The 27325-nt window shown below is 43.8% G+C and overlaps 1 protein-coding gene across 2 annotated transcripts in view; it reads right to left on the bottom strand.

Annotated features, from left to right (window-relative positions):
- Nucleotides 1–26233, bottom strand: part of ARHGAP40 (Rho GTPase activating protein 40) — a 37093-nt gene extending 10860 nt beyond the window's left edge. The window contains exons 1-3 of one of the 2 annotated variants that reach the window (XM_050314007.1): nucleotides 26103–26233; nucleotides 4752–4954; nucleotides 209–429 (exon numbers count right to left, since the gene is read on the bottom strand). In XM_050314007.1, the coding sequence (XP_050169964.1) occupies nucleotides 209–429; nucleotides 4752–4932 (402 nt within the window). In that variant the 5' untranslated portion in view covers nucleotides 4933–4954; nucleotides 26103–26233. Of the gene's footprint in view, nucleotides 1–208; nucleotides 430–4751; nucleotides 4955–12883; nucleotides 12994–26102 lie in introns of those variants that run through there. The other variant, XM_050314006.1, reaches the window with a different exon arrangement.
- Between the last annotated feature and the right edge of the window lie 1092 nt (nucleotides 26234–27325).

A 27325-nucleotide genomic window follows, 5' to 3' on the forward strand; every position in this document is an offset into this window, starting at 1 on the left:
AGCCTCTAGGAAGTTTATGGATCTGCAGGTTTTGTAATAATTTAACAGCACTGCAACCAGGATGCAGAATTTCTCCAATCTCAGCTCCATTTCAGCTCAGGGGATGAAATCATCTCTTTGGACATGATAGCAGCCCTAGACCCAGAAAGGCAAGTCAGCCACCAGAAGGCAACAAGGCCTTTCAAGAGATCCCACTAAATCAACAAACCTCTGAGCTGGCCACTCCGAAAATGTCCCGGACATCACGCACAGGGTGCTTGTTCTTCCTCCTGCGGGAGCGGGAGTAGGTGTCCAGCCGGCGCTGCACGGCAGCCGCCTGGGTCTGGGTCAGGGTGGAGAGCAGCACAAGGTTGTCATTGTCCGAGCCACGGTCTCCGAGGAGCTCAGACAGACCTGCGTCCTGGAGCCACTCAGCTTCAGCTTCTCCCTCTGCCAGGCAAGGGATGAGAAGGAAGAGTGAGCAGATAAAGGAAATTTGGGTGCTTGCAATGCTTCAGAGGCAGAAAACCTGAAGTCTGAGCCATCCCCTTTCTGAGGTGGCAATGTGACATCATTGGAAGTTTAGGTTAGATTCCTAACACATCCTGGTTAGGAAGCCACAGCTGTTCTCAAATTCTTAGCCCTATTACCTGGTACCCAGCTGTCTGTGCAAAGGGGAGCTCTGACAGCTGGCAATCGCACATAGCCACCCCAGAGGGAATGGCAATGTCTCCCTGAAGCACAAGTGATCCTTTGACAGCTTCTTGAGAACAGACAAAAGGTCTATGAGAAGCCATAACACTGCATTTTGTACTTTTCCAAATTTCTTGGCTATTTATTTGAATTTTTATTTATCTATACATATGCCTGTATACCAGCTTCTTTTTTCTTATAATATCCGGACCCTGATCTAGTAGATTCAAATGTATTTTATTTAACATACTTGCAGAAGTACTTGTTTACACCATCCCTACCCTTTACCTTTTTAAGTGGATTGGTATCCATACACTCAACAAAAGCAAAAAAGTTATTCTTGCTCTGTGTAATCCCTTTATGTCTGGGCCTATTCAAAACATCACTAAAATTAAAGACCATTTCAGATTCAGAAGGAAGTGTGAGAAGCCTAGAGACAGTACAGCAGCATCACTCAAAAAAAGCTCAAGTTCACTTCATTCCTCAATAAAGTTGCACTTCAAACACAGAAGACAATTTTTTTCTTATGGATTGCACTCATAAGGAAGTGCAAGTGAGAAAGTGCCCCGAGCAAGGCACTTGAAAGATAAAAAGTTTAGCAGGTAGTTTCAACTTTACACGGCAAACACCACAAAACCTTTATCTTTTCTGTTCTATGCACCACATTAATTCACTGCAGGCAGCTCCAGTACAGCTCTACCAAAGGTTATACTGGGAAAAGAAAAATCAAAACTGAACTGATTGACACAGTCAGGCCAAGTTTTATTATTGTTGCATCAATAACGAAGCAGCCAAACAGCTCTTCCTGAGAGATTAAATAACTCAATTTTTCTGGAGAAACCTCTGTGTTCACGTAGCTTGCAAACACATGTTGTGACAATTAAAACTCTTCTCAGCCTTCAGAGTATATTCATTGTGTTTTTAGGTGCTATAATGAAACAACATTTCTCTTCATCACACCACAACAAATAGACCTGGACTTGAAGTCAAGTAACTCCCTTAATGAATCTTCTGGCAAACTATCTGGTTTTCCTACGTGGTCTTGAGTTTTGGTCTTTTCTTATGTCTGATTCCAACAGTATCTAACAGTTAAGAGCATCCCCCTGGTAGTGCTCATTTGGGCACTGCCACTTGTGGTCCCACTCACAACTCCTCACTGTACTTTTGTCCTACATCCATGGTTTCACAGCAGAACAACACAAAAAAAGCCTCTGGTTTATTTTGCCTTTGGGAACTGGAGGAAGTGAAACGTATTGCTTGCAAATTTTGAAAATAGCCATTCCAGTCGTAACAGGAAACAAATTTAGTACACAATACTAAGGAGCATCCACGTGAGCCTACTGCCCCTTCTGATGCCAAAGCACCAGATTGTAATTCCTCTGTTTAATGTTTTGGCCAGGTTACGTTTGCCAGTAACACAAAAGGAAACCAGCAAAATAGGTTATTTATGGGGGAAAGGATAAAAAATAGAAGAAAAACAGGTCAGAACAGAGAGATCCACAGAAGTTGAGCTGCAAGCTTGAACCTGGAGAGCTGCTTCAACTTGCCTTGTGAGCAAGCAGCACTTCAGCAGAGAACAATTAGGAATGATTTTGCAAAAGCTTATGAACACCACTTCTAAAGACTTACTTGAAACATAAGCTGGCCACAAAGAGCATTTGTAATGTATTCAGTTTTCCAGGTATTTAAAGCTATGACATCCTACAGTTTCAGGCTAAACACTAAGCACAGCTTCTTATCTAGTTTTTGAAGGTGGAGAAAGATCACTCTGCAGACAGTTCTCAGGCATGGTTACGTGCTGGAAGGATGTAAACAGGTATTTTAGTGGCAGTGAGCCAGCTGCACTGCCAGGCCTTGGGGAGAGCTGGGCGAACAGCAACAGCAAGGAAAGGACAATGCTGTTTGTGTTCCAGGAAGAAGCTACTTTCTGCTCCCATCGACCATTAGTGAGGCCACGAGACTATCAGCACCTTTCAGCTGACCCAGTTCTGCACAGTTACACTGACACCAGGTCAGGAGCAGCTTTCCACAACACCTCCCCTCACACAGGGCTTACACAGGAGCCAGTTCTCCATCTGGGTCAGCTTTTTAGCAATGCCTTATCTCCACATAGCCTCCTCACCGTCCCTTGTGCTGTGATTGTGATCAGCCATCTCTCAGGTTGAGTCATGCTATCTCCAGATGGAGCTGTTTGCCACTGTCCAAGCACTCCTGGGATTTATGCAAAAAGCAATGGTGCCTCTGGCTCTGAGGAGCCTCAAAACTTCCATGCTCCAACCAGAAGCTGCAGAGGTGTGAAAGCCAACAGGCACCAGTCAAACCCTGCCTCCACACCACCCAAGTTTCCCCTCATCACCAATGCTCCCAGCACAACCCTTATTTGCCTAAGCTCCTTTGGAGAAGGCACCAGGAGCCCAAGTGTGCTGCAGCATCCTTCCCAGCCCGTCAGGAAGGCTTTGCTACTCAGAGCATTATTTCAAGTCTGTCTGGTTTCAGTGGCCAATTAAGTAGCCAGCTCCTGCCTGACAGATTAATACACAGCATTAAAAGACATTTCCTGCTTACACACAGTAATCAAATTGCCTCCAGCATATCAATCTTTCGGATATCCTAGACAGTCTTTCATCTCATGGCATGGTCTCTTTTCCAGAGTCTCCTTCCTGATGCACTTGTTTTCAGGGTCACTTTGCATCTCTTCCAGTTCTAAAAAGCAAACTTGCGTTCTTTATGTAGGGACACAATCAGCAAACCCTAATGTTTATCATGTCTTGCCTGCTACGGCAAACACAGATGATGATCTTCACATCCTTCTCTCCAGAGCCCCCCCATCCACCCAGGAGAGCTATTGACCTTATTTCTTCAAAATGGACCCAGGAAAAGTGTGATCCCAAACTGTGGGATCACTGGGTATATGTCACCACTTATCTTCCCTCCAAACACCCCAGGATGTTGTACCTCCCATGTCAAAAGGAAATGCTCATCAGGAAAAGGTTCCTGCTCGCAGTAATAGGACAAAGACTAAATTGAGGTTCAAACTGAAAGGGGAGAAATTTAGATTAGATATCCAGATGAAATTCTTCCCGGGAGGGTGTTGAAGCACTGGTGCAGGTTACCCAGAGAAGCTGTGGATGTCCCATCCCTGGAAGTGTTCAAGGCCAGGTTGGATGTGGCCCTGAGCAACCTGGTCTAGTGGGAGGTGTCCCCGCCCATGGCAGGGGGTGGAATAACTTGGGCTTTAGTATCTCTTTTAACAGAAAAAATTCTATGATTCTATAAGAGGCAATTGTATTCCAAAAATTTTGGAATACAATTGGTTCTAGTTATTCCAAAACACTGCATATAGTTACTTCAGGTTTCACATATTCTAAAACACTGAATAATATTAGTGCTACAGAAAGTCCATCAGAAACACCCCATGCACATGAAACAGTTTTCCAAAAAAAAAAAAAAAAACCCACAAACAAAACAAAAACAAAACAAACACAACAAAAAAAAAAAACCAAAAAAACAACCAACCAACCAGCCAACCAAAAACAAACAAAAAAACCCCCATATATATATATATATACTGGAAAAACCTTGTGTGTGGAAGGACTCCAGGCTTTCTGGATATTTACTGTGTTTTCTTGAACAGTGACTTAGAGAGGGAACAGTCTGCCTTCCACAGAAGCAGTTCCCATAAAAGCCACGATAATGAATCTCAGAACCACGTACATAAACAAACCTTCCAAAACACAGTCAACTTTCACGGGGTGTTTACCATGCAGCCACCTGCACTGGGAGTGAGATCCCCTCCACTTGGTGGGGCTGTTTGAAAAAAATCTGGAGCCTTGAACATGCTCCTGTGACTGACCTTTAAAGTCAGCTTTGCTTCGGAAGCCAAAACCAGGCCAGGTCAGCACTCCCCTTCTGCAGGGCATTACCCACCACCCAATTAAAATAACATGTCTATCTCTGATTGACTGATAATATTCTAAACATACTCCCACATGCTTATAAATCATTCAGGTGCACAAGCAAATTTTCTGTTTCAAATATTCACATTCCTCTCCTCACTCCCAACATTTTTGGCAACCTACCCTCTTGTGTTTTGACATCCGCAAGGCTGCATTCCTCTTGCTCGGCTTCAGCGCTCAGTTTAATGTTCTCTACTTCTAGCCAAAAACTGTCCATTGACAAGTTGTCCAAAGCCTCTACCCTGGAATTCATGCCCTCTGACACTGGGGATGCCAAAGGATTCTTCGGAGGAAGCTGGCTCATTTTGCAAGGGCAATTTCTGGTGCTGAGAGAGGAAGAGATAAAGAGAGAGAGAGATTAAGCTACACATATTCACTCACAGCATTCATAGTACAGTCTTCATTGATTAATGACTGCAGTAAAGCCAAGTAGAGGTAAGTGCTGAACTTGCTGTGCTTAGTGTTTAGCAACACAGAAAAGGTTGGGACTAAATCCCCTAGCAAACTGGGAAAACTCCTGTCCAAACCTGTGAGAGGACAGAGTATTAACACAGTTTTTCCAATGCTGTCTCTCCACCTACCACCACACTCTTGCTTCCAAGATTCCCCTGCAAGCTTGCACAGACACCCTCTACGTTCACATCCAACCAGAATATTCTCCAAGCTCGGTGCATATGTGCTCCAAGGACCTGGAAGCCTGGAAGCTCCCAGCCACAGCAGCCCAAACCTAGCAGGTCTGTGCTCCGTATGCAAAAACCAGCCCAGCTCTGTCTCCTGCACTTCAGCTCATGCAACAAAAAACTCAGACGGCTGAGGCCCCCTTTTCCTGCTCAGACCAGATTTTTTAGCTGTGAAACAGCACAAGTGTCCTGGGAAACCCAAGCATATGGAATATTTTCTTACCACCCTGTTGATTCATTCATGGGCAGCCAAAGTCCCAGACTGGCCTCGTTCAGCTTTCAACCTCTGTGCAGAAAGCTGTGATGTTCTCATCACTTCATGAAATAGTGCCTCTCCTAAAATGAATTATAATTTCCTTCAAAGGGTTACAAGCCATTTAAACCCTGTTACACATCTTTTTCAAAGACTTAAAAAAAATAGGGATAAGTGGAACATACTTATGAGAACACCTCAATGGTTTCACTTATGAATACAAAATTAAAGAGGTGGCACGCTATACTAACTGTGGGTGGTTTAAGAAACACCTGGGAACAGCCACCACCACCAAACACAGGCCAGAATTCCCTTCTAGTTTCTTGAAAAATAAAAATACAAAAAATAAAAAGGCAGATTGAGTCTTATGCCTTGAAAACCATGACAACAGAACACATACGAAAAGCAGTTTAGACTCCTAACCCCTGGACTCTGAAAGTTATAGATGGCAAAATATCTGGAAAGTTTTAGCCCCTTTCATTCCAGAAAGCCATTACTAGCAGTTCTGGCATTAACTTGCTCCTGTTAGAAGAGGCATTTCAAGTCATAAAAGGCTAATTTTGAGACACATGTTATAGGACATTCTTAACTTGTATTTACACACGTGCATGCACATCACGCTCACACCTTATTTTAACGTGCACACAGGCAGCCCTTCTCTTCTAAATGTCAGAACCAAAGCAATAACCACCACTCCAGGAACATCTGGAGCCAGCCACAGTGTTGAGAACAAGAATAAAAGCGGTTTGTTTGTTTGTTTTATAGGAACACAAAACCGAAAGACTGAATTGAACTATTCTGCTATCCAGCCCTCGCAAGGGCAGAGGTGATCTGCTTGTTTAATACCCATCTGCACTTTCCTATTCCTGGATATCCAAATAACAGGTCTCCACTTGAGATGCCAATTTACAGCCTGGTAGAACACTTAAATAGTCAACCTAAGATTTACTTCTTATTTACCTTCACAGTTTACATCCACCTCTCTCAGTTCCACTACAGTAACCACCCCAATTCACTATTTCTTGTTTCAACTTTTTACTTATATCTTTACCCATTAGGAGTTAAAAATTTGGATCACAGTCTTCATTAACTCTTCATCTTTAGTACTCCTCTCCATTTTCTCACATTTTCTGAAAACCTACTCATAAGATTAAAGGAAGCCACCTTGCTAGCAACAAAAAAAGATTGTTTAATACCTTACCACGACATCTCACTAGGATTCTATTTTGCACCAGTCAATAGAAATCAACACTAACACAAAACTAATTGGAAGGAGGATTTTATATTATCTTGAGGAAGTTGGTTTTGACCATGTTAGTGTCAGAAACACTGGCATAGGAACTTGCACTGAAGAGCAGTCTCCCAACACAGAATACTAAGGACCATCTTTTACAAGCTCTCCTAATTATACTACTACAGGCTTTCAGCAGGCACAAAAACTACTCTTCTTGCCCTAAGTAACTGCCCTATACTCCTGTAGAACTTAGTTTATACAGACCAAAGCTGCTCTGAAATGTATCTTCCTTTTATGTTAAGCTTGGTTTAGAGCTGGCTCATCTAACACCCCCAAAATCTCCATAGGTTCACACCAAAACAGAATTTAGGTTTGCAGCTCCAGTAGAACCTTCCCTAGACCTGAGCAGCAGCTTGCACACAGCAGATGTGCTCTGTGGCAAGCCTGTGTCACACATGGCTGTGACAATCCCTTCCCCATACCTGCTGGAAAAAACAACACAATTTTAAGCCAACATAAATACAGTCTTCAGCTCTTTCCAAAGAGTGGTTCTTGACTTGGTCTCCTGCGTGACTTATGTAGATACCAGACCCTGAATGTGAGTTTCGGTCCAGGAGATGTTACTACAAGTGCAACATTATTTATCTAAGGCATTAGGGCATATTCAGCCCAAGTTTCAGGTTATAACCTTTCCAGCAGCTATTTTTGATGTACTTCAGTCCACACCAAGACTCTTGCACAGAGTACTGGTGTAAGGATATAGTTTTGCCACACAACAGCAAACTGTTGTCCCCATCCCACTCTGACTTGTGTTTCCACACCACCCACAGTTATTTTGCTTCCTTCTACAGCTGGAAATACAGATATTCCAGTACTACTTGCACCAAAACACCCCTGAACCAGTCACACTACAAAACTATTCTAGAAAAGCCATCTCTGAACTACTTATGTGTCAAGCAACTTAAAAGCCATCTTGACTTTTTTTCCTCAACAGGCCCAGGTAGTCAGGCACTAAATTCGATTTCACTGAGGTGCGGGATGTTATTGTCACACAGCAGCTCTACAAAGCGGCAGCAGGTTGCAAAGCCCATCTCTATACCCTAAACTACAGCTGTTGCTCCTGCCTCAAAGGACAACACCAAAGTCAAGTTTTTACATTTAGAAAACGTTTTATTTTCTAGTCTAAGTTTCTTTTTTTTTTTTAACTCAGCGCACAGTGCTTTGCAAATCCAGCTACCCAGGTGGAAGGTTAATTTTAGATTCAGTGCACCTGAAAGATTGTTCTTCCTCATTGCATTCCCCAGTCAACTGAAGGGCAACCTGCAACGTGTAAATACAGCAACAGTTTAGATTGAAGGCAGAGATTGGTGGCTTAAAATGTTAATTGCTTGGTTGCAACTGGGCAAAGAGGAGGCGCAATAATCAAGTTCACATTGCTGCACTGCCAATGTAACAAAAAGCATCAGATTATGAAGCTTTAAAAATTAACCCAACAAAAAGCAAACTGGCAGAAAGATCTAGTTAAGGACAACCATAAAGGAAGGCTTCTGTGGAAAGACTGACCATCCTAATGCAGCCTTCTCCTCTTGTTTAAGAGCACAGACAGTTTTAGTGGGGCTTAGGATTCGCCTAAAATCTACAGTCTAACTCTGTGTTAATGACACAGTTATGAGTAATTAGACTGGTGTGGACCTTACACAGTTCATTTTCTTATTATTTCCTCTCTCCATTCCCTCCATGTGGGTCCCTGGGAGCTCCACATGCCTGCACAGTGCTGACTCCAAGTGATGGTGCCTCACTGATCCTGGGTTGGGAAACGCAGTCTCAGTAGTTCTTGATCTGTTCCTAGATGCTGTCAATACACTGCAAATGTATTGCAAACACTCATGCAACTCTTCACCCTCTTGAATATCAAAATAAAATACACACTGTTGCTATGCATTTGTTCATTCCAGGCTTGAATCATTCCTGTCAGAGAGCTGCTCAAAGGACCTGGAGCTGCCTAGACTACTCTGCTTGCTCAACATCCCTCCGTCACTGAAATACCTCTCCAGCAGATGAATAAATAAGGAGGTTCCTTCTCAAGCATTTCAAACAGAACAGGAGACAACAGCTGTAAGCCAAGAAAATGGAATTCCTTTAATACCGTTTCCAGAAAAACTAAGATGAGAAAAAGGCAACAAGAACAGAAGAATTCAGTCAGACAAGGCAGTCCTGCCACACAAGGAGCACCTAGTCTTTAAAAACACTTCCAAAGATTTGGAGCAAGCACAAATGCACACAAAAAACAAAGAAACAGATTGAGTCTGAATTAACCTCAACAGCAATTTAGGAGCAGTCCACCAAATCACAGCATCATTTATAATGATTCAGACCATGAGCATGAAACACAAGTGTCTTGAAAGAAAAAAAAAATTACTGTGGCAGCGACAAACAGTAACTTACCCAATAGACTGTTACCATGCTTTATTTTCTCTGGTTTAACTCAACCAAAGCAGCCAAAGAACCAGAATTAAAGCAATCCTAGTAGCAGTCTGTCACTGCTGACATACACCTGCATATCTCTGACCACAGATTTGCTCACATAGTAGTTTCACTGAGAACATCCCCTATGAGAAGTCACAGTTCCTTTAGCTCAGACTATTTTATCCAGCACTGCTGCCAACCACCACTCATGTTCCTATTAAGGCATTTTATCAGGACTTCGCACATGTGGGACAGCACAGTTGAAGGTCTCTATAGCATCAGCAAGAATAGCTAAGATGTCACTACCACAATTTGCTAATAAGATTAGAGTTTGTTTTCAGTAACACAGCAATCAGCTCATCAAGATCTTCCATTATGCAAGCAGCTCAGGGAGCAGCGCCATTTCAGGTTGTTTTGAAGAATCCTGTTCTGCAAGTGATAAAGAGGATGTGCCAGATCGCGTTGAGAGTGTGGAGTAATCCCTACCAGTTCCAGCTTTCCCTCAGTCACACGAGAAGGCACAACCACACCTCCTGTCCTGGCATCCCCAGTGACACTAGAAAGAGAGAATAGAAATCCTTTTCTCTGTGGATGTGTGGAGTGAAAGATGTGAATTCTCATGCTTGTATGTATCACTCTGCTACAGCTGAGCACCTCCAACATTTTCTGTGCTGATCAGGAACTCCAGATGGTGGTAGAACACCAGCACAGGTTGCCCAGTGAAGCTGTGGATGCCCCACCCCTTGAAGCATCCATGCCCATGGATCAGGTTGGAACCAGGTGGGCATAAAGGTCCCTTCCAACCCAAACCATTCTCTGATTCTATGATTCTATGTTACCTCCACCATAGCACTAGGACATTAGCTAAAGCACAGGTTATAACTTATCAATAAGGGTCCCTATTAAAGTATTTAAGGATAAAGAAACTCCATCTCAACTTCTTTGTCTCAGGCCTTCATCTGGAATAGTAAGGGGGTAAATTAGCAAGCTAAGGAATAAGGAAAGTTGCCTGTAATTACAGATCTGCCTGGAGGTACCTCAGACCGAAACTCAGAGCAGAACAAACACAGGACTGATAAGCCCATGCAGATACAGTCAAATTAAACTAAAAATGGCTTTGAATAATTTTAGACTGTTAGTTGGGTGTCTGCCCCATCACACTAGGGTTTGTTTTAGCCTTCAGAAGACCAAGGCTATGCTCCCTGTACATGGTTTCGTGTTTGCCTGTAAGGTCACTACAGATGAGCCCATTGTTCACTTTCCCCCCTTAGAAGGGGTGGGGGAGATAGCTTTATCTATCCTTTAGTCACAAGGGCCTGGTCTGACAGTCAAATTCCCCTATCAATATGGCACCAGGATCCCAAACCCCACAGATCAGTAGCACTGGCTACAGATAAGAACCCTCCCACACTAGTCCCTCAGTACAGAAGCTGCCTTGGGCTTCCTCCAGCTGCCTTGAGGCTGAGCCTGTGCACAGGATTCCCACGAAGGAAGCAGCAAGCATGGACTCATTGCCCTTTAGTGACTTGTCTGTCACAGCCCCGAGCACACACTGCCAGGGATTTTGCCGAGACAGAATGAGTCAATACCTCCCAGTTACTGAACACATCCTCAAAACATGCTACCGTTACACCTTGACTTTATTTCCATCATTGCTGTGACTTCAGATGAGATGCTAAAGCTGTATGCACCTGACGCACCTAGCTTTGGGACAAAGGGGTGAGGGACCACCTGGATTCCAAAGGAAAGGCTGCTAGTATGTTTGAATCCACTCTAAAAAGGCTGTGAACTTATTTCTTCTGTGATCATTCATTAACACAAAGACTTTTTACAAAAGCAGATTCACACATACTAAATATTTGTCCTACAACCTCTTTAATGTTGAGCTTTGAGTAAATCAGGATGACAGAGCTCATCCTTATTTCTTCTTGTTGCCCATTCTATCAGCTGTACCTGCATTGCAGCACAGAATGAGTAATTGCAAGTTGTTGATCAGCTGTATGAGAACAGTGCCAGTGAGAGGCACTGAAGAGGTTACAAGAGTGACTTGCTGACCAGCACAAGGTAAGGAGGGGTTGAGAGGTGTGCTGGAATCCAGCTATGCTTCATGTGTGAGAGGTTTAGGGATGAGGGAAGACAGGGAAGAGTCATAAGTTCCATGTGTGGAATTCTCAGGGAAGAGATATTACACATAACAAAAAGTGCTTGGCTGTTGCACTGCCATGAAAAGCCCTTGGTAAAAATTTATAACTAATTCTGTAACTAGTAACTGGAGTGCTGTCAGCAAGCCCAGGGCCAGTGACCCCACTCGTGAGCCTCCTAAGGTATGACAAGCTTTACAACACCAAGAGGAGGAGCAGCAGGCACAGCTGGCTCAGCACTGGCTTTTTCTCAGTGTTGCTCTGGAGCCAAGACACCACCACTGCTATGTAAGCCAGTCTTAGTGGGAACCCAGTAAGCATGTCACAGTCACTGATCAAAAATAAGCAGTGATTAAAGGCAATTAATTAGAAGGTCAGGATGGCTGGTGTATCATTGCTGTATTGTTACAGGCACGTCTTAGATAAATCCTAGCAGAAAGGCTTGGTTACACATGTACGCACAGGACACATCTCACCAGTGGTGAGTTTCGAGCGAACAGGTGGGAAGTGCCACTTGGTTGGAGTTCAGTTTTTTGGTCAAAGTTAGTGAGCGAGTTTGAGGTTCCTGCTGCAGGATCTGTTCAGACCTGACCATAGAGGTGTTCTAGCACCAGTACAGACATTGGAATTCAACTAACTCGTTTGGCAAAAACATAAATTGTTAACAAATATTTTTATTTTTACTGAAGTCCTGTCATACTCAAGGTGTTAATCTCGTTCTCTTACACACAGGTAATTTTAAAGTAATTTACTATATTATTCCTTTGTCAGTCCCCTAAGATGTTTTTGTTGGTTTTTGTTTGTTGGTTGGTTGTTTTGTTTTGGGTTTTTTGTTTGTTTGTTTTGGTTTTTTTAATTTCAAATTTTGTCTGGGGTCTTTTAAAGATGTCCTGTCTTGCTTTGAACACACAATGTCAAAGCAGACTAGAAAAAATGAGAACTTGGACATAAACATGAAAACGATTAGAAGTAAAAATGGGTACATTCACACAAAATCACAAGATTTCAATTACTACAGCAGGGAAACACTCTAAAACTTGATGCAACTTCTAAGCTGACGCAAATACACATTAAATGAAGTCTTAAGTAATTTAATGTCCAGTAAGCACACCAATAAGATGGTGTTTGTCAAGCAAAGCAGTTCAAATCTCAGTTCTATCCTCTAGCGCTTTGCATGATATTTATAATGAAGCACTTCTTACCTTTATATAGTTCCACAAATCCCTGAACAGCCCCCAAACCCCAGGAGCTGCCCAGGCAAGTTACCAGTGAACCATGGAACAGGCAATCAGCACTTCAGTCCCCCAGGTCCCACTTCTCCAGCTTGCTGCACTCAGCCCAATTACAGAATTAGTACAAGAAAAAAGAAAGGGGGTTTTAACAAAGTTTCATTTCAGGATCAAGGCACTCAAAGCCCTATTTAAAGAGCATATAATAGCCTCCTCACTACTTGAAGTTCACCTTGCTTCCACACTCCGTACCTGCTCGGCACCTGGGCACAGCTGTCTGCCCAGGCAGGCACCAGAACCCCCCAGGGCCTGGGAATCCCACTTCTGGCCATCCAGGAGCCACACGTGCCACACTTGTCCATGTCCAAGTGGGGAGGAGGGCAGCAGTCAGTCCATCCGTGCTCCTCCAAACACTGCTGGCCAGGAACAACTCACCCATGAGGTGCCAGTTGGGTGGCCGTGAGCATCCTCTCCTCCCTCCCTGCGTCCACCTGCCTCAGCAGGCCCCAGAGAAGTGACAGTAAATCCACCTGAGCCTTCAAGTGCCTGAGGCTGAGCCGCCCACGCCTGGGAGAGGGGCTGAAGAAGACAGCCCACAGCCAGCACTCAGTGCCCGGAGTACACAGAAAAAAGCACGGAACTATTTCCAAGGCTGGGCTGAAGCTAAGGCTTGCTAAACATTAACATAAGCCTCAGTCACGTGAAAAAGTAACTCCCTCTCACAGCCTTGGGAAGGAGGAGTCAAAACAGCCTATTTGCTCTTTAAAATTGTACTTCCCTGCAGTAAAAGAACATCTAGAAAAGCATGAAATATCTGTCTGGGGAGTTCGGGAGAGCAGGAAAAAACTCCGAGTGCTTATTAAAAAAGCAAATTCAGCATTTCTTGCCATAGTTGAGCAGTGAGTAAACCCCAGCTGGATGTAAGACACTGGTGTTGACAGAGCAAAGTTGACCCATAACACCCACAGAGAATATTTTGCAAGATCCACATTATTCTTTAAATTCTCATCAACAAGCAAAGCACAAGAAAGTAAAGGGTTAAAGCAATCTGATTACTTGCAGCCATCCCTGACAGGTTTGTTCTGTCCTTGTTATTCTCTCCACTAAACCTCCTTTCAGTGTTTCTGCAACTCTCCTTTCTTATAACATTTACTATTTATAATCCCCAAAGTGATAATTATTTAAGTTTTCTTAATGAAGGTACACAAAGCTTATCCAGCACAAGTAATAATCCCTCTCTGTAGTTCCAATATTCCCAGTAAGGCTGGATCTACAGCTCAGCCTCCTCTGCCTCCAACAGCTTAAAGGGCAGCATCAGTCAGTTTAGAGACAATCCCTCATAAAAGGATGCAAAGAGCCCATTTCAGTTTTGTTCCTACTAACATGGCAATTTATCCAGTCACTGCTTTAATCCAGTCTCTTTAAGAACACATTGCTGCCAAGGGAACGCTGCCTCACAGCCCAGCATCAGACCCCAGGTGCTGACGAAGGGAAGTTGTTTGGTCTGGGACACCTACAACTCCCCACATAAGTATGTGAAAATATTCATAGGAATTTCCACCAACCCTCCTCTCTTTCCTTCCTTACCTACAGTTCCTGTAAAACTTTATTCCTCCCCTCAAAATTCAAAACTCCTGTTATCCATACAGCTCCTCCTCCATCAGCTCCAAACCAAGATGAACTACAGAACGTCCCAGCTTGTGAAGTTCACAGTTATAACCAAAACACATCCGCAGGCCACAGGTTTTACAACAGCACAGAATTATACACAAGCAGCATATTATCATAGAAGGATTTGGAAGGGAACTTGAAGATCATCTTGTTTCACCCTGCCATGGCCAGGGACACCTTCCACTATCCCAGGTTGCTCCCAAGTTTCATCCAACCAGGCCTTGAACACTTCCAGGGATGGGGCAGCCACAGCTTCTCTGGGCAACCTGCGCCATGGCCTCAAAACCAAGAATTTTTTTCTAGACTCCAGTCATAAAAGTTTATTCAGTAGTGAAGATCTTAGAAAAAGGCAAAAAGCACATCTAAAGAATTCTAATGCTTTTATACAGATACACAGAACAGTTGCTGCAAAGCTACATCAGACGGAAGCATTACCATCGTGTGTGACCACACACACTGCCCAGCATGTGAGACATGGGAGGGCAGAGCAAAGAGAGACAAAAGCATCTGTGAGAGGAGATGTGGCTGCTCTAAGCTTTGCTGTTTTTACAAACTTTGGAAAGCATAATTTCTCCCCAGGGACCACCCAGCCTTTCCAAACACCTCCCCACCAAATGAACCTTGCCCTGAAACAAGGGGTAAGGTCTCAGGCCATTCCTTCTCCTGTACACAAAATCACATCTAAGCCTCCAGCACTGCAAGTCAATGGCTTTTTGTCCCTCAGTCATGTTCCTTGTCATTACATTTCTTTTAATAACTTCAGCAGCCAGCTGCTCATCCTTTTTGATGGGTAAATTTGAAGACAGGGGTTCCCAGACACTCATACCAGCTAGCTTGATCCTCACAGGTTTCTAATGCAGTGGTGATAACTCAGCCAGGCTTCTTGCACAACTGAGGCAAATTTAAAGTATCCAAAATGAAGACAGAACTCTTTAAGAGTACATTCAGCTTTGATTACTCACATAAAGCAGTACACAAGCATTACTGAAACTTTCAGATCTCTGTGGATAATAACAACCATCTACAACCTCTCATGTCTTCACTCCTGTCTGGCCTTCAGTTATTCATGGTATTTGAGAGGAGCAATCAGTAAGTTTATCTCCTAGATTGCGCTTGTGAGAAAAGAGGTGGAAGAACAGAACATGAGGCCAGTTGAGTCTGCTTTTTCAGACAGAGTTTATCAGCTTAAATATTCCAACTCTGGCTTCCAGCTCTCCAGCATGTTTCACGCTCCAGGACAGTCTTCCTGGCATCATCAGAGATGAGACAAGCTCACTAGGATGAGACTATCTGGATCACAGGAGCTGAATCTTACTCAAACATGGAGACAAAGACATACTGATGCTCTTAGCAGCCAATTAGTTCAAATGAATCACAGATACAGACCCAGCACTGTTACCGTCACCGCTTTAGTGCATGAGTTGTTTCTGAAGGTATCTACACTTCCTGCTAAACTGACATGACTTGGCCTGACTTCTTCAGAAACAAAAGGAGGTGGAAAAACATCCAACCTGCTTTTGGACAATCAGTAATTTCAGCAGGCTGGAGACCTGCAGACTGCAGGAACCCTCATCCAGCCTACAAGGAATCCCCAGCCTGGACCCCAGCCAGGGAATCCCTTGCTTCTTCATGGTTCTTGACAGAGTCCGGCATCAGTGCCTTCAGGTCAGCTTGAACACAATGCCTATGAGCTGCGTCACAATGTTTTATGGCAACATCACATTTTTTCAAGTATCCCCAAAGTAATTTTTTACCCTGAAAAATGAATGCAAGTGACACACTGCAGGGTGGAGTGGAAAAACCTGAATGTAACCAAAATCCATAACACGTAACTCTTTTTTCCTCCAGCTAGTTTATTTTTAGGGCGTTTATGATTAGGAAAGGCTGAAAGTAATTTAGCCCCCCTCAATCCCACCACATAACAAGAAAATCTTCACATAGTGTTACCTATCCATCACATGGATCCATCAAGATTAAGAGATTATTACAGTTTCTGGAGCCACCAAGGCAGTGAAATTATCCAAGTCCCAGTTTATTTCCAGTCTGGCAGGGAGCAGAGCCCAGGCTGTGGCCTGGGGCACAGTGCTAAACTGCCATCAGGTCTAGGTAAGGCAGCAAGTCCCAGCAGTCAGCTCTGCAACAGGTTTGGCTCTGCTGTGCCCTAAGGTGGGAGAGCAAACCAAAACCTCTAAGGTTTTCTTTCTGTCAAGAAACAGCCACAGCAACACTCAGACCCTAAAAAGTGCTTCCACTCATGACTTCACTGCACAAGACAAGATCTAATTTGTCATCCTACTGGGAGAGATACAGACATGGCCATGGCAGCTGGAGTATCAACCCAGTGCAAGCAGAGGAATAAAGCATCACCTGCCCAAAGGCCCAGCATCACCCCCTCGAACGTTCTTTCTCTACCCACACTTGGGGTGGCTCAGCCCCAACAATGAACAGTCAGACCTTGCTTATTGTCAAGCCCTGTCTGTGTCTGCAGCCACAGCTGTATGTCAGAGCACACGGTCTGCTTCACTGCATCCAAAAGTTGTAACAGAGGATCCGGACTCCAGGCAGCAGACAAACAGCAACAACAAGTGTTTCCTAAAATGAGATTAATAGCAATCTGCATATAACAATCTCTCATTTAAGAATATGGAAAACAACACTGGGCAAAGGGCATATCTGGGGGGACACAATGCTGTAGCACAGAGGGATTGGTCAGTTGGCAAAGACAGAGCCACTTCGCCACGTCACCATCAGAAGCAGCAGTTGTAAGCAGAGATCTCCACCAGACACAGGTCAGTGGTTGGGTACACAACTGCATCCAGTCATCTACCCTGTTTGACAATGTCATGTCTTGGGGGAATGAAGGAGGAGGGGAAGAAAAGTTACACACTCTTTAGACACAGATGTATATTCAGATAGGTGAATTGCAAAGATGCTTAAACCTAATTACTACTGTAAATGTAATTTAAATCACCCAAAACATTTCCACTCCTCAAGGAAGAGCTGTAACAATGGGAGGAAGCACTAAGACACAGCAGCTATTCTTAACACTCAAAAACACTTATTCTGATGAATAATCAAGATTTACTTATTAATTTAAATTTAATGTGCTTCAGCCTCCTGGGCATTTAAGACTGTATAAAATTAGAAGTCTTAGCAGGTTTTAGAGGATGATCTCATTTACCTCCCTGTTCAAACATGTGTTTGACATCACAGGGTGCTGTGCCTTGCAAGAATTGTATCTTTCCTACTGGATGCTAAAGGCAGAAAGAAGTGACAGGCACCAGATTAATGACCAGCAAGCTGCTTGTTCACTTCTTCAACACAGAGAACTATTATCCTTGCAGGCAGCTGACAGTGCCACACATCACTGCTACGGTGATGAATGAGAGGCAGGTGGGGAGGAAGGACCAGTGAGTTCCCTGTCAGCTGCAATGAGTAACCAGCACCTCATGCCAGCCGAGCACACACCGGACTGGAGTACACACTGCAGAGCTCACCCCAACACCATGAAGCACTTTGCACCTCCCTAATTCTCATGGAAAAAGTTTTTACAAAATCTCTACTTTCCACACTCACCCCCAGCCCATTTCACAACCCTCATTTTGTTTTCTGCAAGTTGGATTTTCTGTTTCTTTCTGGTGGGAAATGGATAGGGCAACAGGGCTACGAATAGGAAGTGTCAGAAATGAACTCTTATTGACTTTGGTGCCCCAGTTCCCAGCCCAAAGATGTGATGGATTAAGTTGTCATCTTGTTTATTTCCTGCACCATAATCACAGAAGCAGGATAGGCTCCATGGGCTGAACTCACCATGAGTCAGTCTGTTTTTGAGCATCCCATAGGACTTACTGCCCAAAGAATGCCAAACATCCACTCCTGAGAGGAGATCATGCACATGGCACAGCCCCACAATCAGTACAGGGCAAATGGTTCAGAGCTATCAAGCTTATGAGACAACAGTACCTACTGATAGCTTGGCTCAGATAAGCTGGAGTTTTAGCAGGGACAGTAAGAATGGGAGGAGAAAAGTAGGAGTGACCTGATCATAGCTACAGAATTAAGCTATTTATTAAGATTAAAATTAAACACCTAAAGACCAGAGCACAGGCTAAGCATAAAAGCAGTTTTCAAAGCAGTGTCTCATTTAGGAAAGGTTTTGTTTCCTTAACAGATTTTAAGTACCTTACAGTTTTAAAAATTCCCCCGTACGTTTTTATATTGAGTCAGACTAGCTGAAACTACTCCAGAGATTTGTCTGGACCCCCCTCTGTGTTGTTGAAACTTGTCTTGTTGAATGACGACAATAAAAGCTAAATCCACTAACCTAAATACTCAAAATTCATGTTTGGAAAAACATAATTACCAAATAGGTCCCCACACATTGTCCCTACACACGCACAGATACAGGGCATGCACTTGGGAATGAAATGCCACTGTGCTTATTTGTGGGTAGAAGATCCATCACCCTCAGAGCAGGGAAGAGAAGGATACCCCTCTCTCCAAGAGAGCAACATTTTTACAGATACTGATTGCTCAATCAGTTATTTCCAAAATAAAAAGAAGATTTAATACAGTCGAGTAGCAGAAGCTCTCATTTCGCACCCAGGCAACTGTAAGTGCCAATTATTCCACTTTTAAGCAACAGTTATGTTTTACTCCAAAGTGCCATCACATATCCTAACAGGCTTCTGTTCTACTTTGTCCTCTCTTCTGCAGCGACAGGTCCACCAGGAGGAATCCAAACTTCTGTGTGTAGGCAGATTACAAGTGGCCTGTAATTTATATTTATGGGCATTCTCCTCATTTGCCTTTGAGAAGAGAGCAGGGACAGAAACAGAGTTGGGTTGCTGCTTTGAAGGTTCAGAAGTGCAAAAATGTCAGCTGTGACTATTTTTGCTTTGTTGGCATCACCACACAGAGCTTGTTTGTACTGGTTTTATCTACAAACGATGCAACAGCTGGAACAAAACTGGTTGAGATGCTGAACCTGATTACGCAACACGGCTCATGGCTCTCACAGACCTATTAGTAGTCAGGAGTCTGTTAATTCATTAGGAGAGGGCTTGTTTTTCCAAAATATTAATGACAAAGTTTAATTACACGAGTCTTCATGAAAACCAGGACTGGAAGATGTCAGGCACGACCTAGCCTGGGGGCCAGTGACGAGACGGAAGAGCTTGCTACAGACTTTCCCAAACAGCTCAGTAGTGCAGGATTTACAGGAAGAACATGGGGCAGGTAAGGTTAGTGGTGTAAGATCATCTCACAGCTCAGTCAGGGATTAGTGTCCATAAATCCCCACATGCTGATTACTCTTTTTAAAAAATCCACAAATCCACTGCTCTAACTGGAGGGCCAGTTAGAAGGTCAAACACATGCAGTCTTGGGTATCAATGCCCAGTGATGTTGCAAGACAGATTTTTATTCTTCAGCTCACACCTGGTGTGCAAGGTCAGAGTAGTTAAGGGCTGGCACGAAGGTCAAAAGAAGGCATCACATAGATCATCCAATTAATAAGAACTGTTGAATCCAAAAAGTGAAAGAAGCAGGAATTCAATTCAGACTTGCAGGTGAGCTGAAAACTACAAAGACTTCATCAAAGTAAACCAAGACATACACACAAACAGATGAACTACAGCAACTGTGTTTTACCTCACAGTTCTTACAACACGGCTGACACTCAGGACTATGTTTTAACCAGGCTGGTCTAAGCAGTCAAGCTTTTGTACAATGGCTCTTTTCTGACATGGACATAACTTGGCTGTGGCTGCTGACTCAACTCCGGCTCAGGTTTTGGCCCAAAAATGCTGATACAGCTCAGTCTGACCTACTCTGGCAGCAGCACCGCTGGACTAAAGCAAGAGCTGCAGATACACAGGAGGGGAGAAGGTGAGACCTGCTTTCCCCATAGTTTTGCAAAAGCAACTGTCGAGCAGTTTCTGATAAGACTGAAACTCTTGAGAATTAACTGGAACAACCCACAGGAATGGTAGAAACCAAACTTTCATGATGGAAGCTGTAAGTACATCACCTTACCCAAAAAGATTTCAAGCTAAACCATCAGCATCTGCACTACTAAGGCTCCTAGGCTTTCCACTGTGATGCTTGCACCATGATGGAAGAAGAAGGATGAGCATTCTCACCATCAGCTGGGAAACTGGCTTCTGCATAAGCACAGGAGTTAGCCAATTTGTGAATTAATTAATTAATTAGAAAATTAACAAGCTATACTGTCCCACTGAGAAGGGACTGAGTCCTTGTTTGAATTTTTTACCTGATAAGCCCACATAATAAAGTTGGTTTCACAGTGTACATCCTCCTGGAACTGTGAGAATGAACCGGGACACCTGACTCAGTACTACTGTCAGAAAAAGTACTCATATGGGGTTAAATGATATTCATAGATTCCCAGCGAGCAACTAAGAGGCAGCTTCTTGACCTTTACAAAGACTAGATTTTTTTGCCATCTGCTTTGCTAACAATGAGGTGATGCTAATCCATTACAGAACTGCACAGACCACACAAGCAGAATTCACAGGAATGCCTTCAAGAAGCAATTCCTTGGTCCTACTTATCAATTTGCTCCCCTGGCTCTTTTTTCTTCCAGCTAGCACATTATTGCAGCTGAAAAAAGCCTTGCAAAAAAGCCACTCTCCAAAGAGCATTTTCCCACCACAAGTGCTGGTATTTTGTAAAGCCTTGAGTTCTCCCAATGGACCTGGCAGCTCTGCGCTTGTTCCAAACTCTTCCTGGCCTGCAAACATCCGGAAGCCTCGCGCCTGTTTCATGCTGGCCAAGAGAGTGTAGGAAGCACCGAGTGAATGAACTCAAACTCTTGGAGGAGGGATATCATTAGAAGGGCTGCTCCCAGGAGTCAAAGGTCTCCCGTTAGTCAAAGGAAATACTGCAGCTAAATACAGCTGTTACCTTTATCTGCTTTTACCCTTCCTATGCAGGAGCTGGAGGGAGGCCAGGATTCTGAAATATTTGGCCAAAACAAGGGTATCAGGGATCAGCTGCAGGGATGTATATATTGCAGCCTCATATCCCCCTTCCGCTGTGAGCCATGCAGGGATTTCCTTCCACTGTGCCAGCCCTGCTGTTTTCAAACAGCGACATTGTCCAAGCTTTACCTTGGCCGAGAAAAACAACTTTCATCAGCAAAGCTGTATTTACTTGTTGCCTAAAGAGGATATCCTTCCAGTTCCATTATATATTGTCACCTGCTATGGACTTTGCAAGAATTCCAGGCTCCTGTTCACTCAAGGGCTTACACACACTCTCAAGGCAAGAGATTCCGCTTTTATTTTGTGTGTTGGAAAATCAGCAACGAGACTCTTCAAAAAGTTGAGTACAGAGGCAAGGGAGTGAAAAGTATTCAGGATTTGTGCCATGGCACTGTTTCTTACTTATAATGATACATCTCCCATGTTTCCCTAGGTGACCCAGGCAGGAATAACTGAGAAATATAAATTTTGGTCTCAAATTTTGTATTGGTCCTGTCAAAAAAAGCTCCTGTCACAGCTTTATCCATGCACAGGCTGCCGAGTATGTTACTGTTGAACCACCAGTGTATAATGGTTGAGCAGGGTTGGACCCTCTTGGCAGTGCCTTCCCTGTAGTGTATGTTGTACTACACATAAAAGTAACGTGTTGGTACCTACTTCCACTTCTAATGGAGTCCATCATCTCAGAAGGAACCTTCTCTAAAAGAACAAAACAGGGCAAAGGGATAAGTACATCGGTGCCACAAGAACAGCAACTCATCCACCAGAAGCCTTCTTGGGTCTCAGCCAATCTGTTTGCTGAAACACTGAGGTCTCAGCTGTATGTTTCATTCAGTCACTTCCTATGCTCAGGCTCCATGATATGATGGGAGTGTGTATGTTCACAAGGACGTCTCACAGATCATAAGCCACAAAATTCAATTCAAGTAGCCAGAGACACTGCAAGTTAACACAGGTGGACAAAATTCCATATTATAAAAAAACTAAACAACCCTCGAACAACTAGTGAATTAATAATTGGATTGCCAGACATTGTGCAGGAAGATTCGAGGGTCCTCAAACTTCTCCCTCTAAAAATTTTAAAGAATGTGAAAGAAATACCAGAATATTGTTTATTTTAAAAGGTCCCCAGTGGGGGTTGCCCTACTATTTTTTTTGTAGGACAACAGCAAAGTTTTTTTCGTACACAGCTAGTGCAGAAGATTTAGTGGGAAAGATCCTAATTTTTACAAGACACATTTTAATAGCTCAGCAGCCCAGGCACTAGCAGCCCTGGGGCTGATGGAATAAGCTATGCAGATGGAAACAATTATTTAGGAGGGGAAGGACTCCTGCATGTATGGAGAATCATCTCACTAAAACTGAAGCCTCCCACCGACACATTCCAGACTCTTGGAGTAATCTACTCTGGGGAATATGCTTTAAACTACATCAGCTTTTGTATTTCTTTCTCCAATCTTAACTGCAACCCCAAAACGTACTCCCCTGCAAACTGACCCAGAATTCTTACCAAGCAGCAACAAATACCAGAAAATATTATGAACATCTGAATCTCAAACCAGTTTAGAGATCCAACTTTTCAAGCAACAAGTCCTGACTTCAGACAAGCTTTTCACTACACAACACACCTGGAAGAACTTACCCACAGATTAGCAATGTTGTGGTGGATGACTTACATCTAAAGTCCATAGCATAAAATCATGAATAAATCATACACACCGTATTTGGTATGTAGTATCTCAAATTAAAATGCCTTACATGACTCAAAATCATGTGTCTTAGGAGCAGAATTTCAGAAAGCACTATTTGATTAGAAATATCTAATTAAGGATAGCCCTTTCAAGCCAGCTCTATAAAGAATGTTTCATATAATATGTTACAGGAGAAAAGTAACTCCAGGAGGTTTCAATTAAGCCTCATTGCCATATGGATTTTGCATCTGCAGCAGGAAGGCTCAAACACCACGTCACAACTAAGATATTTTTATGTCTCCAACTGAAAGCACTTAAACTGCTTGGAATAGAGGCATGTGGGTCATAACATCCCCAATAAAGCAAACCTTTTGCTAAGCCTAAAAGGCACATGAAGCTAGAATATACCATATTCTTAGTCATACATTGCAGTCACTAACTTTCACAGGATATAAAAACTAAGTGTGTAGAGCATGTACACTTCAGTGCCCTCCTTACCCAGAAAAACAGAAGACCCCAGTGCAAGTCACACAGTGATTTTTAAGGAGACACTAAAGGAGTGGGGCATCTTTTTCTCCCTGCAGACCCAGAAGTGCACTGCTCCCTGAGCAGTTTACATGTGCCATCACAAGCACATTTGAAGGGCTCCTCAGGTCACTGCCTCAGCCAACCTCCTGCTTAAAGCAGGATCAAACACCAACCAGACCAGGATTCTGAGGGCTTTGACCAGTTGGGTCTTGTGAAGGGCTGAGATGCCACCACCTCTCTGGGTCCCCATTTTAACACTCCCCTGTACTCCCGTGGAGTGGTATTTTCCTTAAGGCAAGCTGGACACTCACCCATTTCAATTTATAAAGCTTTGACAAGTAACAACCCTCTATCCAACTAATCAAAGATGCTATGAACTGGAACACAACAGTTATGGGTTTTTCCCTTCACTGTCAAAAACATTCTCAAAAAATATGCCTTGATTAACCCAAGAGCTCCACTGCTGCTGCTGTGACCTCTTGGGGCACAAGGGACCTTGAGCCAAACCGTCAGTGTTATTTTTCTTCACACAGTTTGGACCCAAGAACCCCAATTCCTCTTTACTGAAAACAGATGTCAGCCAAGTTAAATCATCTCATGACTCCTCCAGCAGAAGGATGTAAACAGCCACAGCTCACCCAGCTGTTACTCAGAGAGGCCCTGCTGACAAGTCAGGAATCCCAACATGCTTCGAGACCTTCAAAATACTTTGACATACTGATTTGTGTTTATCACTTAAATCCACCAAAACACATTAGGTCACTTGAGTTTGCACTAGATTAGAGTTTTGGTCTTCTACCAACTTCCTCCAGGATTTTGAGCTCAGAGGAGAAAGAAACTGTTATCTTATGTTTTTATACATACAATGCTTCCCAACAGAGTCTTAATGTTTAACAAACCCCACCACTGCACCATGCCTGTAAAGTAAATGCTTTACAAATAGGAAGGAGGGGGAAAAAAGAGAGATTTAGTGATGTGCAAAAGGTCATAAAACACGTATGCGTACCATACGCCTACCATGTTCAGAATACAGAAATGCAAGCTTCCACCTCCCAGGAGACTTAAACTCAGCCAAAAGGAACTACCAAACTACAGCTCTCACTAATGCTGTGCTCCAAAGTGTTCAATCCAGGTTTTAGTATCCAACTTTTTCAGCTAAGAAAATTACCTACTTGCTACAGTATGGAAGGACCCTGGGGCAGAAGCTGTGGGATATGTATGAGAAATGATGCTTTGCATCAGGTGAACAAGAGATCTTCAGGTGAATTAAATCCAAAACTATTTGCAATCATTGTAAACAACCACACTGGCAGGAGCTCTACTACAACATCCAAGGCTGTAAGCTCTCTTGCTGATGCCCAGGAAACAGCTTTTGCACACACAGCAAAGGGAAGTTAAAGCACAAACTTACTAATGTTATTCAAACACTTGCAGACTACAAAGGCAGCTGGGAGATCATGTTACATTTATGCTGTGAACTCCAAATGCTCAGCAAAGATAGGCACAGGGAAAGGCATTACAGCCAGATTCAGGGAAAGGAAATATTTTAACAAAGATGTATCACAGCACAGTCTCCAGAGTTCAAACAGAGACCCCCACAACTGGAGGTCTGCATCCATTCTCCAGGCCAGGTTCACACATCACCAACTTCTTGTAAGAAGCACAGACCCACAGCATAGCCAAATTGTCCTTTCCATACAACTTTTAGCCAAATCCTCAAACAAAATTTTATTCTTAACCAAATATTTGTTTGTGCATTATTTCTCATAGCTCAGAGACAAGAAAACCAGGTATAAATCACCAGTGCCATCAGCATAGCTGTGGTACTAGGCACCTCACAGGAGCCAGGAGCCCTCAAAATAAGTTCCTGAAGCAGGTTTTGCAAGCTGGCACCAACTTCCCTGCTATTACAGTGACACTGCCAGTGACAGCCAGCCCAGCCAAGCTAAAGCTATTCCGAGTGTATTTACACTGACTAAAAACTACACAAAGCGTATACTGTGGGCTTTAGAACATCACCACATAATTCAAGAAGCAATACTCTCCTAGACCTTCGGGTTGTTTATTTACTCACCTCAGCTCATCTACTTCTTTGCAGTGATGATCCCTCTATAACGTTTTAACTTAAATTATGGCAACTGCCACAAGATAACAAGGTTTCATTTTGAACTGAGATTATAACAACATACTCAAGTAGGCTAAGCAAGTGAAACCAATAGAGACAGGAGGTATCCCTAGGGATTTAGCTGCAAGATTGGAGGCATCCCCAGAGATGCAGCTACAAGATTAAGCCCTTCCTGCCAACATTTTTTTTTTTAAGTGGACATAGATTAAGGAGAAAATAAAAAGAGAAAAATCTTGAGACTATCAGAAAACGTTCTCCTCGCTGGCTCAGTGAGGACAGACTTTAGATGTCAGAAGGGGAGCTAGAGCTGAGACAATAACCCCATTCCCCCAGCCGGGCAGAAGACAAATTATGTAGGAAAAGTGACAACTCAGCACCTAAAGCACTAGAAATCCCGCAGCTCCGCGGCACGGCCGGAGCCCCCCAACATCCACCAAGCACCAGCCTACCTGGAGGGGTTAGCGCTGCGGACAAGGGGAGCCGGCGGAGTGGAGGAGAAAAGGGCAAAGGGTTCTCCCGACCCCGTTACTGCTGCCCCGGACCCGCCTAAGGACGGGCGCAGAGCTCAGCGAAGGCGAGACCAAGCGAGGGGACCCTTCCCTTTCCCCCGCCCCGGCCGCTGGGAGGGCTACGGGAGGGCGGGACCGGGGCGGACCCCACCCGGGGCCGCTGCCCGAGCTCGCCCCGCGGCACCCCCGCAATTAGTGGCATCTTCGCCCGGTTCTGCAGCATCCGCAGGGAGCACCCGCCCCGGCCCGCTCGGCGCTGGCAGGAGGGGGAGTAAACGGGAAAACCTCATGGGAGAAGATCCTCAAACCCCCTCCGGGAAGAGAGGGATGTCCTTGGCAAAAGGCTTTTGTTTCTATGGCTGTTTTTTGGTTGGTTGGTTGGTTTGGTTTGGGTTTGGTGTGGTTTTCGATTTTTGGGGGTTTTTTGGTTGTTGGGGTTTGTTTGTTTGTTTGTTTGTTTTTCAAATAAAGGAACTGCGAAAATAAAGATGTGAGCAAACAGTTTTTATTTAGGAGCGTACAGCTCTGGGCAAATATTTGGACACATTCAGAGGATGGGGAGGGAAAGGCAAACACAAACAGGACAGGATTCATGGTTACTATGGGCTGGTGTTACACAGCGTTCCCATGCAAGGCTCTGCAGACACACAGCCTGCGGCCTGCACGTGGGGAGCAGAAACGAAGGTTTTTCACAATTAGCTCTGTGCTCTTTGGGATGCAACTTCAGGTTCTCTTTAAAGGAAAAAAAAAATGAGTGTGTTGAATGCGTGCACTGATGCCAGGAGCACACAGCCCAACACCTCGATAAACCTTTAGGCCACAAAATGATGGCTCATCCCAATCCTACCACCCTCCCTGTGGCTCCAACAACTAGTGAAATCCAGCTGCTGGTGAGTGCCCCTTTAGGCTGTAATCTAACCTTCCATCAACCTGCCAGCTGTGCTGAAAAGCAGAGCTTGCACGGAAAGGAGGGCCACACGTGCTCGGGATCTGCTGAAGGCTTGATTATTTCTTGTTAATTGGAAGTAGGTTTGCTTAATTTATTAGACCTGAGTGTTGAAAAGTTGTTTCCTGCTTTGCAAACTGACAAGTTGAAGATCAGAAAAGTGCTAATTGGACTATAAATATAATAATCCTTGGGCTGTACTGCATTTAAGTCCCAG

This window comes from Myiozetetes cayanensis, unplaced genomic scaffold (genome assembly GCF_022539395.1).
Source record: "Myiozetetes cayanensis isolate MyiCay16 unplaced genomic scaffold, myiCay2020 scf19, whole genome shotgun sequence".
NCBI classification, from domain to species: Eukaryota; Metazoa; Chordata; class Aves; order Passeriformes; family Tyrannidae; genus Myiozetetes; species Myiozetetes cayanensis.